At 40.2% G+C, this 14,542-nt stretch overlaps 1 protein-coding gene across 5 annotated transcripts in view; it reads left to right on the top strand.

Annotated features, from left to right (window-relative positions):
* cadm2b (cell adhesion molecule 2b) overlaps positions 1-14,542 on the top strand; it is a 132,160-nt gene that overhangs the window by 102,162 nt on the left and 15,456 nt on the right. For all 5 annotated transcript variants that reach the window (XM_059331501.1, XM_059331503.1, XM_059331502.1 and 2 more), the window contains 3 exons: positions 2,045-2,194; positions 11,408-11,560; positions 13,476-13,613. In XM_059331501.1, coding sequence (XP_059187484.1) covers positions 2,045-2,194; positions 11,408-11,560; positions 13,476-13,613 — 441 coding nt within the window. The remainder of the gene's footprint in view (positions 1-2,044; positions 2,195-11,407; positions 11,561-13,475; positions 13,614-14,542) is intronic.

Below are 14,542 nucleotides of genomic sequence, written 5' to 3'. Positions count from 1 at the left end.
TGGAATATTCCTCCTTGTCACACACACACACACACACACACACACACACACACACACACACACACACACACACACACACACACACACACACACACACACACACACCTGATCATATGCCTCTTTACAGTGTGGTCAGTGTAGAGGGGAACACAGCACAGTGTCGTGTCCTTGGAGCAGTGTGTGGTTCACTGACTTTCTAGACTATTGTTTGGTGCTGTACTGTAGAAGTAAGGCCGACCGATCTCCAATCACCATCTCAAAAAAAATGAAATACAGTCTGTAGTTGGCGCTGGGGATTATGTTTCCACAGAAAGGACAGCATTTGCCACACTCTAGACTGCTACAGAATGTCAAGACTGGAATTTCATGAATGTATTAGGTGAAGCACAGTTAGCTGCAGTGCACAGTACCCTGCACTGATACTTCCTTTTGAAACGATGCTCACGACACAACCTTACGACTCATTATGTGAACGGCCTTTATTGGCCTTGCAGGCATAATTAAAAGGAATTTCAGCAACATGTTTCTGCTGTACCAATCATATATACCCCAACCAGGAGTCGAAGGGTTGAGAATTATTACTGTTTGGATTTTTTTTTCATAGCCTTTCTGTGAATATTGAGCAGTATACACAGGAGACAGACAGCAAAGAAACTGGAAAGATGGTGGAGTAGATGATATGACAAAAAAGTTGAAAGTTATGCAGGAACTGACAACAACACCTCCACATGGTACCCCATACACAATGCATCCACATCTATTTCCCTTTTTAACATGACATGCATAGCTGATTTTGCTGGATTACCTGTTGCCATGCAGCCAACTGCATTTGAATTATTGTAATGATGACATGATGAAATGGTGATGTGTTTGTTGATATGATATTGTGTGATTGGGAGTAATGAGCAATAATGTGCATGGTGGGAATCATTTTCCCATTACTATTTATAGTCAGCCTCACCTTCACCTCTAGCTGGCAATGGCCTCCATCAGGACAATCGAGGTCAAGGAAGGTCCACAGACCTTTAGCTGTCCCAGCCTCCTCTGCTCCCCCATTTGAGCTGGACTAATGAGGCAGACAGCTGCTCCCTTAGTTGAAATGTCCCTGTGGTGAACTGTACCTGGGAGAGGCAGAGACAATGTCACCTTCATATTCAGGCACATTACAAGAGGGAAAAAAGCAGACCTGTGAAATCAAGAGAAAACATGTACAAAGATTAGCTTGTGGACAGCGAAATGCTCCCAGGGACATACAGCACATTCAGCTTTAAGCATCAACTCAAGACAGTTGTTGTTTACTGTCGTCCTTAAAGGGGCCGGTCTGATTACCCTCGTATTAGCTTACATTTTCTCTTTTCACAATTCCTCACAAAAAAGTATTGGTTTTAGACATCGGTTTCTGTAGCTTGGCAGAGTTCAATAAAACACAGGCAGGATAGAAATGCTTCTGCAATGTAATTAGGGGACTTTGCTGAGACGACAAGTACAAATGTGGAATAAGAAGGTAAAATCCAGCAAGGCTGGGTGATTAGGCCTCATTTGGATGTCTTCTGCACACTGTGACGAGCGGCTGTTTCAGGGCAAGGCAGTCGCTCGGATCGAAGGCCCACAGTGTCTAGGATTATGTGTCAATTTACCACCCAGCTGCAGCTCTAGACTCTACAGCAGAACATGACTACCTCTAATTAGGCCATGCTACCAATTAGGGCCCTGCAATAAGGCAGCGAGGAAGGCGCTCTGGGAGACTAAAACCTTCCATTGTTTCCACCGTAAAAAAAAAACAACAGTTTTTCTAGCACCAACAGCTGTCGAAGGCTGGAGTCCATGTCAGCCAGGCTTTCATTAAGCTATCTTTGGTTTACTGTGATGTAATGAAGACATTAATGTAATTGGTGGATATGATAACAGAACATTAACTTTGAAAGGTGTCAAGTCTGAATGGTACATTAATGTGATTCAATGAAAAGACGGCAAGAACCGGTTTAAAACAGCAATCTATTCATGTCACGGCCATGACCTCCAACTCTGTCTTATAATCCCACAGGTAGCCAAGGTCAGTTCCCCATAACTCAGAATGTGACGGTGGTGGAGGGGGGCACAGCCAACATGACCTGTCGTGTGGATTACAATGATAACACTTCCCTCCAGTGGTCAAACCCTGCACAACAGACCCTATTCTTTGGGGACAAGAAAGGTGAGTAATATATCCGGGGATAATGGCTCTAATGATAAAATGATGAGATATGATAAAGATGTCTTAGCCAGATTACATTACTATGGGAGTCTTCTTCATTAATTTTTCAAATTTGGAAAGTACAAACTTGTCTCTGCCTGTCTGCGAGCACACAATTTGACTGAATACAGAAAAAAAGACAGGATAAGAGGGAAATGCATTACACACATTGTAGAAACAGACTTTTAATGAATTTATGTCTCCATTGATGTCCCAGGGCACAAGCTAAACAGAAATAGACTGTTTTGAATTGAACTTTTGTAATCACGCAACACTGACAGTGTTGTTTACAACACAGTAACGCCTGTGGATTGTGTGATGATTGGGCTTAATTAGCATTTTAGCTGCCCTACATTTGTATAACTGTTTGGATGTCACTGAAAAGGAAGCACACTGTTGCAACCTTGTGAAACAAGGCCCGAGCCAGAATGAATTATAATGTGCTCTCACCAGCCAAATCCAATTTAAAGGTGACAAAAGTCTGGAGTTGATAAATTGGAATTGGGGTGAACGGGAGTATAACAGTGGACTGGTCTTGTAAGGGTTGGGGGTGTTCATCTTTCAGTGTTTCTCACAGCATATTACCCATTTCATTTATGCTGTAGCTGCTAATACAATATCATTGGTTCAGTGATTGAAGATTAACTTTCTCTTTGAATAACAATTGACAGGAGAGAGAGACGCCAGAGTGAACCAACAGAATGAGAGTCACAGTCTGGTTTGAAGAAATACTTTCTCCCTTGCAAGTGATTGGATTTAGTAATGAGGTCTAAGGTGTTTTATTAGATGGAATTACTTCCAAATACAATTAAATGAAAGTTAACTAAATCTTAAATAGATACTCTTGTGTGAATGGTGTTAATATGCCCAAAGGACTGGAATTTGTGCAAAAGTCACTGAACCCAAAACCGTTCTTTTTATTTTTGTTCCCATATTCTTTAGGGTACATTAAATACAGCATTTTAATATTTGACTTTGCAGAACCAATTTAGAAAATCACCAAATTTTATCAGAAAAAAACTCCACTGAAAACACGATGAATCACTCAATCTTATTTTGTGCTTATTTCATTTGGCCTAATTTAAGCCACCAAAATGTGTTTTATTCACTTTTCTCTCATCTCATGTTGAAACATAACCTGTATTCACATGTAAATCCAGAATGCTGTTGCTATAAGCATGTAAGGGGAGCTTGGAGAGCACAATATGTATGAGCCACTTTGCCCTTCTTGGCCAGCAATTTATATTGCATGACAGAATCCTTTTCCTGAGCAATACGGATGACAAAATGAATGTAGTCCACTCAGCAGAGGTTGCCAGGGCTAAGTATGGGAACACTTCCTCTCCATTTCCTTTTAAACAGCCAAATGAAAAGCTTTATTGGCACAACTAATACGATGCCTGTGAGGCCATCAGGAGAAACGGGAGGCGTGGAACAACACGGGCTTCATGCGAGGAAGAGGGTGGGACACCTGGGAAGAAATCTCTACTGTGCCAAATCACCAGTTAATTGCTTGGCAGAGGGCTGCAACTGTCCTTCTTCTCCCGTTTGTTGTGCCTTCTTGTAGGAGCCAATGAAAAATGTTAGATTCAACCTTATGCTACCTTTCAGTCCAACAACTAACTGCAGACTGGCTGAGCTTGAGACAGCCTGCTCTCTCCCTCTGATGAACAGCTGGTCATAGACTGCTGTCAGTGAGTAGATTAGATTAATGTAGCTATGTTGCATTTTCTTGTTCTCAGTGTTTAGATTTTTGTTATCTTTTTCACCTGCTGCTTAGATAAATCTTTCATTTTCGCTGTGCTTGTTGTCTCGGTCCGTTGTGTCTGTTGTCCACCTCTCTGCTTACTACAATCCCCTTGGGTGTCCATGACAGCATAACCATATGTTACCGTTTGATGCACATGCAAGTCGCCCCCCCCCCCCTCTACTCACAAAGGTAGTTTGTGCATGTGTAATCCAAAGGAAATTCAGCTTTTACAGCTTTTATGTGCGATTCATGATGCTCAACACATAGAGGTAATGATAATAAAAATACATCTGCTGTTCCGTCTTAAATTAGACAAAACGCTCTGTGAGGCATTTTTTGAAATCTACTCTCGCTCTTTCCCTCAAGCTCAGTATTAAAGATAAGGGCATTTGTCTGGATGTGTTTGGAGTTTGATATAAAATAGTGAGGGAGGGAAAAAGGAGTATTAAAATGACCTTTTAAATCCCTTTGAGCAGCTATAGTGGAGTAAAGGGAAACATCTGTAAAGAAGCTGAAGTTCTGTATTATATCAATTGGGTTTGACAGCTACTGGGTAAAGTAAGACAAAATCTGATCTTTGCCCTGACTATAATTTGTTCCATTTTAATTCAGGTCTGACAAATGAGAATATGAAAAAAGCCCCAAAGAGTACCTATTACGGCCAAGGAGAAAAGGGATTTCTGTGTCTTTCCAGAATTTTAAAGACACTGAATAACTAAAGTCTACTTCAGTTTAACAGTGAGAAAAGCAAGGATGTGTATCTTTATTCATACATGTATTGCAATTCCTAATAAGTAATGACAGAAAAGGTTGTGTTGTCAATGACTTCCAAAACAACATTTTCTGATCTGCCACAATTAATAAAGGTTTGTTAAACTTTAAACAATTTAAAGTACCTGGAGACGTTTAGAGAAAGGTTAAAGAAAAATCATTAATAGTTGGTAGAAAATGGTATATGCTGTCAGTGTCAGACACATTGTATGCTTGAGTCATCATAAACAAACATAGGTCATTAAAAACAAAGACAGTCTCCTTTAATGATAAGACTACCCCCAATTAACCTTGAATGATGCAATTTAATTAACAGAAGGATCCCAATGATGCACCATTAGTTTATAAACCCTCAGAGAACCATCAGGTCCGTAGGTATATAGAACATCATCCCAGTAGTGCGTCCTACAAGTTGTGACCTACAATTTGTCTACACAGCAGTGTCACGTCTCGTCACAGACGTGGAATTAGGATAAGAGATGTGGTTGCCGGTGGGAAGGAAATGGTGGGCAGGTGACAGCTCAATAGCTTAATGTATCTTTGGTGAGAGTGTAAACGATAAGGAGGACCTCTATCTCATCCTCTCCCATAAGAGGCTCAGTCAAACCTTGTGGAGCTCCAAGAGAGTGTTAACCTTGCTGGATTCCCAAAGCCGATCCATATGGGTTGGACTGTCTCTGCACATTTGTCTAAAGCTGAACACAGCCCTCCTCTTATATCTTGCCAGCTGGCTCCTTGGCACGCTCCTACTCATCCATTATGTATATCTGAGTCTTGGTTGATTGTTGCCACCTCAGAGGCTTCAGACTACACTATGGCAAAGACCAGCATGCAGATTCTTACACACTACCGCCACAGACCTGAGACAACAGAGAAAGATCCCCTTAATAGCCAGGCCAACACATCATTCATACATTAGTCCAATTAGCAGGGACTGTTGAAGGAGGCGGCTCTGTGGTGGGCTGCCACGACGAAGAAATCGATTTGGACCATATGTCTTTTGTAGAATTATCCCTTTTATATGTTGCGGGGTTATGAATTATTATTACTGAACAGGACAAATGAGAGCAGAGCTGTCCTTTGCTGTCTTCATTATGATTTACTTCACTTTTGGCTTCTGTGGGAAAAGGATAAAACCTAAGTAGCGATGCTGCAGAGAATGGTAATGACATTCCTGGAGGCATGCAGGATGGAAGCAGAATCTTGTCAGATATGGTGAATATTAATAATGCAATTAATGGCAAGCTACTGCAGGTTGCATGTCAAAGGCAGATTACAAATTGCTCATTTGAACTACAGTATATGTTTGTCGCAAATATATTGAGACATCTGCAACGTATGCATGCCATAGCAAATTCTACAGCATCTCAATTCAATCTCTCAGAAGTTTATGGTTCATCATTCATGACATTTAATTGGGGCATTCAGCTTGGATCATAAAGGTCACAAAGCAAAATTGATCTTAATTGGCTTGTAGTAATCAAAATGCTGTTATGTGCTAAATGAATGCTCTAATGTGAGCATTAAAACATTCATTAGCTTGAGAGAATGAAGGATAATTACCAAGGATGCAATTACTGGAGTGAGCACCAATGAAAGCACATTTTAACGTCCGTTCTCATAAACACATAATATTTGATGGTGAGTCGAGTGGACATTTACCTGAGCTTTGTCTCAGATATCTCTCTGTAAATTTATCCTCAGTTTGAAATTGACATGGACGACCACACTGAGGTTATTATTGTAATTGTTGTTGTTTTCTGGGGTTTATTTATTTGGCATCTGATTTTGCATTATTGTTTTATGAAAACACATGGAAAGCGGGGGGGGGGGGGGGGGGGGGGGGGGGGGGGGGGGGTCATATACAGTAGATAAAAAACGTGAGAGTTAAACACACCATGAAGTTGATTTATTGAAAAGATTTGCTTGGTCATGCATTCCCACATATTCTTCAGATATCTTGGGGAAGAAATGACGCACTGAAGTGATGCTGAGGAAAATGTAACAAGCCACAAGCCACAAGCCGGAAGTTTTTTTGTTTACTTTTTGGTCACAGCTAATGTCTTTCTTCTGGGACTAATGGTCTTTTAAATGTAGTGGGTTACCTTCAGCTTCACTGAAAAGTGAATCTACCATTATGGCACCATACACTCAGCTATTTTCACTAATGTGAAGAGCTGCTCTAGTACTATACTAAGCTCTTGGCCACACTGCACTCTCATGTATAATGTATATTAGCTCTTTAGAATAATGACGAACATGTTGTATTTAAATTCCTGTAGAAGTTTGAGACCCGTCTGGAAAATGTTTGGATCCTTTTTACAGGGGCTAAGTCATTGTTATGTGTTGTACTGTAATATGCGTTTACACACCCTGAAATGTGTGAGACTGCTGTGAAAACCAACAGAATTATGTAACCCCACTGGCACTTGTAATGAAAATTAAATTTAGAGAGTTAATATGAAAAAGGGACTCATGGACAGGAAAAAACACAGTGTACAATCAAGCTTATGTCAGTGGACGGACAAAAATATATTCAGTCTCATTATTCACCACTTGAAGAGAGTACGTAGCATTGCTGCTGGGAGAATTCCTATTTCTTCCCTTTCCTCCTTCAAGCCCTGAAAATGAGTCCAATTTGAGTAGCATCTGCTCTGTGGGATCTCTGAGAGCGAGGGCAGTAACAATGGCCCTCTGGAACAAGGCCCTTTCCTTCTCTTAATTGCAGCCACATGTGTGGTGGGAAAGAGCCCCCTGCCTGCACCACTAGCCCTGGAACACATCCAGAATCGCCCACACAGTCACTGAGTGAGCACAGCCAGCAGCAAACACACTCTAATTGCAAAGAGTGGAGCCCCTGGCTGGAGAGCGAGGGGGGGGGGGGGCTGCGCCAGGACCCTGTGTTCTCACTGAAGGACAGCTAGTGCTTTCACATTCCAGGACTGGCTCAAAGTGGTTACAGGCCATGCAAAAATGGCCAAATGGGGACACTCGGCATTGCGGATGTAACACATTTTGGCTGAACCTGAGAGTCATCAGCTTGTTTCCAAGACTAATGGATAGATGTAAAATGTCCTTTTCTATCTAGACTGTCAGGAGATACTTCATCGTTTTGGATCAGAAACATTGGGTAACACCTGTCTGCTGCTCAGTGGAGTGCAGAAGTGAATGCCATGTGATAAGTGCACTTCCAGTTCCTCTGCTTCCAGTTTTATCTGAGGACAGCGTGAACGTAACTACCAACCAGACTGTCAGCACTTCTCTTACCCATAATAGTGCATTGTATTGTAATAAGTCATTGCAACTACTGTTTTAAATGTTAATACTGGTTATTGGACATAATGCATTCAGACAACAGCAAATTTGACCTAGGATGTTAAAACTGAATCTGACAAACTATAGTTCTTGTGGGAGACCTCAAATTGGTCTTCCACTGACATGGTCTGCGGTGCAAAGGACTGTCAGGGGAAAAAAGGCAAACATTACTTTGCATCAAAGGGCCATAGCAACAGTATCCCTTGCCCTGAGGGGGAACCGGGGTGTCAGTTTTACTGATTTGAGACAGCCTTGGTAAGGCCTCCATCACAGGAGATGTACTGCACATTAAGCTGCCATGCTGCAAGGCTGTAGCATACACAAGGTCAGGGTGCCGATTTATGCTTTCTCCTAAGCAGAATGAACAACGCTGGAGCTATCTAGGGTTTCGGGGAAATGAACCTTTTCATCACATTGATTTCCTAAAGCACCTGGAAAAAAGCTTTGTCAGCCGCTGGCATTTGGGTCTGATTGTGACGGATCTGCCTACAATCTGGGCCTCTAGCCTGGATTGGATGCTAGTGGTATGGTTTCCTGGCTATATGCTGTTTGAGTAATAGATAACACTTGTCTTTGGGTTATTCAAACCTTTGTATATCTCATTCTATCAATATTTCATTGATTTACGTGCTGTGTAGTGCCATTGGGTGTCTAACAGAAATGCATCAGTCAAGTCCATCTTTTGTTTAACCGTAAGTTGTTTCTCAGCCACAACTTGGGCTCAAACTGAATCAGTATTTCAACAACTGACATTTAGTTATCTTTCAGTTGGGTGTAGCCATCTTGGTAATCAAAATGTCACATTGAATATTCAGTGATCTGTACTGTGTTTGGTCACTGTTTATCTTAGTTTCAATTGATTGCAAAGGTGATATGTTTCTCCAAAGAAATGTAAAGATGTCTAAAGAAATTCTAGAACCACTACCTGTTATGCTCATTCATAATTTTGGAGAAATAAGGCTAAATATGCTACTGAAAAGCATCGAGGGTGATATTGGTGCAACAAGGAAGCTCCAGCCTAGAGCAATGACTGATTGAATTTGACTGGTTTGGGTTTTTATCTGTTGTAAAATCTTGTCTCCCTTAAATCTAAAATCTGGTGTAAATCAAACTAAGAATCTTTCACTTTTACTACAGATTTTAGGTGAAATATTACTTTAACCAAAAATCAGTTTTCCCTTAAATAAATTCTTCTCAAGAAACAGCTTTATCAGCGTCTCAGAGATGTCTGAGCTTTAAAGGAACAGGGGGTTAAGAAGACGAAGAGAAATCGGTCTATTCCTCCCCGTCTTTTCTCTGTGCGATGCCGAGATAGTGGGATATGCAGGGGAAGTACAGTATGTCATCTTGTCCACAGCTTTGATCTTCTCAGCCTGTACTTCCATATCTTTTGAGTTCCTGTACGATGTTTGTTTAGACCCCATCACCTCTCCAATGCATCCATCCACCAAAGGGTTTGCTGTTTTCTGCCAGAGCCTCTGGGCATTTTCAAGCTCTGTAGTGAGGATGCTTAACTACAAAGAACATCAGGCAGCTTTGTTTCAGGATGCGGTTTGCTACAGTAAGACTATCAAATGTTTGTATTAAGCCCCGTAGCACATAATAAGCTGGCTCTCTGATGACACAGCTTGCTGTTAAATTTTAATTCTGGCTTGAAGATTGTTTTTATTTACTCTTTATTCTTCGATAACAAAGAGTCTCTAATAAGAAACTTCTTAGGGCATCAATATCTCTAAAGCCCATCTTTATTTTTTTTCTTCTTAGCATGTGTGTGATTATAAGATAATGATCATCAAATGATATGGTGTAATTGAAGCCGAAGAACCGCGTTCTTGATAATGACCTATGTCTGTGTAAATCTAATAATCATTTAAACCAATCTAATTTAACTGTGTATCACATGGCTGCCGTGTATGTTCATCACCAAAATCAAATAAATGGAAATGAAGGAGGTGATTAATGATTTTCATAGAGATGTTTTCTTTATCTAATGTGATTTTACATTGGCCACGTTGATTAAATCCTAATCAACACCTACTTCTGCTGCATTTTGCCAGATTTGCTCCATGTAGTACAATCCAATACAGTTCAAATTACTTCAGATGAAAAAGTGTCCGGGGAAAGAGCTGGCCAGGCCTAAAGGGAGTGAGGATTAAGCATGTGTAATTTATTCAATGAAGAGCACTTTCCTTCCTGCCCTCTGTGGTTGGTCGCATGTAGGAGCAGGTGATTCTCACTTTGAAATTGTATAAGAGATGACAGGTGCGAGATGACCTTTTTCGGCTTAGCTATGTGGTTTGGTTTACGAGGGCGTCATCACATCTGAACAAGCAGTAATGAAGGTCTCTTAAAACACTGAAAGGTTATTGTTCAAGCTGTGTTTTAAGAGCACTTATTGTGAAGATTGTTGTATCATGAATGTTATTAGTAGCAGTGGTTAATTTGTAGCCTTAGCAGCAATTCAAAATTACTCTATTACTATTAACAGAATTGTTGTTGTTTTGTTTTTACCTACGTTTACATTTGGGCTGGGTGAACTGGTTGGAATCAGGACTCAATATTAACAAGGATGATTTTAACAATGTTGATGCATATCATGATAGAGCAAATTAATATAAAATTATCAAACTGAGGCTCAGAATAATAAAGTGTTATGAAGTTCATTGTTACAGTTGGCTTAAAATCATACACATGAACAATTAAAATTGGGTGTTGTTGCTGTTTTTATCCCAATACCCACTACCATTAACAGTTAATAAGAACTATATTGATTATTACTCAACCCTCGTCTGCACTATATACTGTTAGAATATAGTTACGGTGAAAATACAAAATAATGGCATGATTACTAAGTGGCTCTGTAAAAGGTTCTGTAAGTTTTGGTATCAGTGTTCAAAGAGAGAAATGTCACAGGCAGAGCCAGTTGCTAAAAGTGTTAAAGTGAGTGTAAATCAATACCTGGAATGTAAGTGATTACCTAAATAGATATTGTAATCTAGGACTATGAGCTTTTTCTGCTGTTACGCTTCAGTGCACCCGCTGATGCCTTTGGTATTCTCGCTGACTGTGAATAAGACTAGAATGCAAATGTAAAGAAAATGTTTCAAACCATTGGCCACAGTATGTGTTTACAGCATTTGAAAGTGTTGGTTTGTTGCATTTGACAACTATTTGAAATAAGTGAAAGCACATTGTGTTAAGTCTCATTGTGGAAAGGGTAATCTATATTACTAATTGTACTTTGTGAAATGAATTGCCATCAGTGAACTGGCCCATTAGTGAACTCTTGTTGTTGTCTGTGCATTCTGTGTTTATTTTTGTCCTCTTTCCTTATACAGCTCTAAGGGACCACAGAATCGAGCTGGTGCGAGCGTCATCGCAGGAGCTCACCATCAGAATCGGTGACGTCAGCCTGTCAGATGAAGGCCTGTACACCTGCTCACTCTTCACCATGCCTGTCAAGACCACCAAGGCCTTTCTCACTGTTCTGGGTGAGCATGTCAGTTTTGGCCCAGTCTCCACACGCCAATTATTTGTGGCTAATTATTCATGTTCTAACAGCATGAATATGTGCACAATTTAAATTATAGTCTGTGATTTTTTTCTTCACCATGCACTTGTTACTTTGTTGGAAAATGGACATTTTAGCCCTGTCTACTAGAATAAAGGATGACAGTGAAGCTTGCAAGCGAGTAGTGTTACTATATTTAATTTCCTGCCAGGCAGGACAGCCACAAAAAACTCAATGAGAATGTTTTCACACCTGTGCAAGACAGACACGTGTTTTGAAGGATATATACAGAAATAGATGAAAAATAAAAGTCGACTCCCACACACTGTTAACACTTAGAGAACATTTATATACTTACTTTTCTGTACGATGACCTTCATCAGGCATTCTACAATCAAACAGGAAACATGTACAACAGATTTTGGGGTATTTTAGCTTTAGATAGATAGATAGATAGATAGATAGATAGATACATACATACATACATACATACATACATACATACATACATACATACATACATACCGTATTGCCTCAATTTAAAGCCGGGCCCCTATTAATGACCGGCCTCATTTAGTAACCGGGTGTAAAAAAAATGTATAGTAAATAAAAGCCGGCCTCTTTTATAAGCCGGGTGTCTTACCGGTGTTATGTCAAAGTCTGTTCCCCCATCGATATGTGCCCCCCTTACCTTAACCTGCACCAACCTGACCCCTGACCCCAACCAGTCCTTCTTTAAGTTGCTTAACATGACCCCAAGTTTACCTTAACCCCAAACAGTTCTCTCTACAAGGCCTAAGCTTAAACTTAAATCCTAACTCCAACCGCGGAGGTGATGCTACGGAGAACACCATTCAGGAAACATCATTTGATGGGTAACAGATTTTGACGCAACACCTGTATTTTGACGTTTCGCCACACGAGTTAGTACTGTAGGTAAATATTGTTGTTTCTCCCGCTGTCCTAGTCATTCTCTGTAAAGTCGAGCCGTTTACGCACGTTCTTCTGGGCTTTTTAGTAGTTTAGACATCCTGCTTAAAATGAACATTCAGCGTGCTGTTCATTGTTTGTTTACATCCGAGTACTTACAATATGGCCGACATCCGGGTAATTGGCTACAATACGCACTCTAACTGGCTACAATATGCACTCTAAAAAGTGCTGCTCTGATTTTCTTTTTTTAATAAAAGCCTCCTTCAAATAATAGCAAATAATAATCAAATGATTATTAGCCGGGTCCCAAACTGATTTTTACTACTATTTGAGGAAATACGGTACATATATAATTATGTACAAACATAAATATGTACATACATACATACATACATACATACATACATACATACATACATACATAGCATAAGGTAAATGGAAATTGTTGTGTTACAGCAGCATACAAACAGCAATAGACAAACATAGACAGTATAAGATTATAGGAAGCAAAGAAAATTGATAAAAACAGCAAGGGCATGAAAAACACAGAAAAAGTGCATGAAAACTGTCACCACTAATAAGTGCAACAGTCACACACACAAATGAAAGAAGAGAAAAATGCAGAAAAACACTTTAACAAACAAAAACAAGTAATCCACACAGGAGCTGCTGCAACTGGCGGCCACTCGTTTGGCGACATCCTTTGGCTTAATTGCTTTATTTAGTAATATTTGTATTTCCACTTATTATCTGCTTTATATAACTCCATTTGTTTGATTTGAGTTTTTTGTAGATTGTTTTTCATTTTTGTGATACTACTACATTTTTCTGTCATCCTTTTTGTCCTTCCTTAAAAAATCAAACCTCAATTTATATATTGCCAATGAGAGAAGGATGAATATCTGAAAGTGAATTTTATGTTTTCAGTATGTTGTTCATAATCATATTTCCATCCACTACAGGAGTGCCAGGACGACCTGAGATCACAGGATTCACCAAGCCTGCCATGGAGGGGGATGTTATCACCCTGACGTGCACCACACCGGGCAGCAAACCAGCTGCCAATATCCGGTGGTTCAGAAATGACAAGGAGGTCCAAGGTAGGCATGTGGTGTGGATTTCACAGAGCATTGTATCCTCTGTTACCACTTGTACCCTCTTGGAGACATCATTACTGTCAAGTCATTCAGCTGCTGCATTCCTTTGTGCTCATATTCATGCATTGTTCCACTGGCCGGGGTTTAGCGGTGCTATGATTCGCTTGGCACACAGCCAGGATTGCTGCTGTCGTTGGAAGCTGTCCAAATGTTGCTGGACTGTGGCAGAGCCATCCACATTTCACTACCTGACCAAGGTGAAGACATATAGGAGTGCCTCTTATTGATTCTAATTATAAAGTTAAGTGTACATCAACAAGTTCTGCAAAGCAATCTGTTTTCACTGTTAGTGGCACTAAAGTAATGATGTACTCAGCTGGTTGATTAATAGAAACACAAATCAGTTGTCCAATAAAAGGTGATAATCAAATATGAAATGTCGACTCAAGGGTTTGTTGTTTTACAATTATCATGATATAGAACCGTGAAGCTTCAGTTATGAAAAGATGAAACGAGCAAATGTTTGACATGTTTGCTTGGTAAAATAACTTCAACAAATGTCCGTCGATCGACTAAAAGAAGTATGTTGTAGAGACTGTCATGTTATTGAGTAAAGCTATGCCAAACGGTCTGGAAGAAGAACAAGAAGAATTGCATGCTTACAGTTTGACACAGGCTGTGTGTTCACCTAAAAGGATACACATGTGTTCATTTATCCCACAGTTTCAGATTCTCTGTACAACCTGCATTAGCTCTGTTTGCATGTGATGAGTTGATCTTGCTGGGCATTCGTTCCGCAGGTGGCTCTAAGGTGCTTTATTTTTTTTCCGAACAGCAGCGATTAGATTAGTCAAACGAGTCAAGGAGGATACAAGAACGCACAAGAATGCAAACTCAGAAAGGCCACATAACTGGCTTCACCCAGACGGAAA

This window comes from Centropristis striata, chromosome 4 (genome assembly GCF_030273125.1).
Source record: "Centropristis striata isolate RG_2023a ecotype Rhode Island chromosome 4, C.striata_1.0, whole genome shotgun sequence".
In the NCBI taxonomy this organism is placed as follows: domain Eukaryota; kingdom Metazoa; phylum Chordata; class Actinopteri; order Perciformes; family Serranidae; genus Centropristis; species Centropristis striata.
Note: the sequence above shows the minus strand (reverse complement) of the source record. Positions and strands in the feature narration are given on the sequence as shown.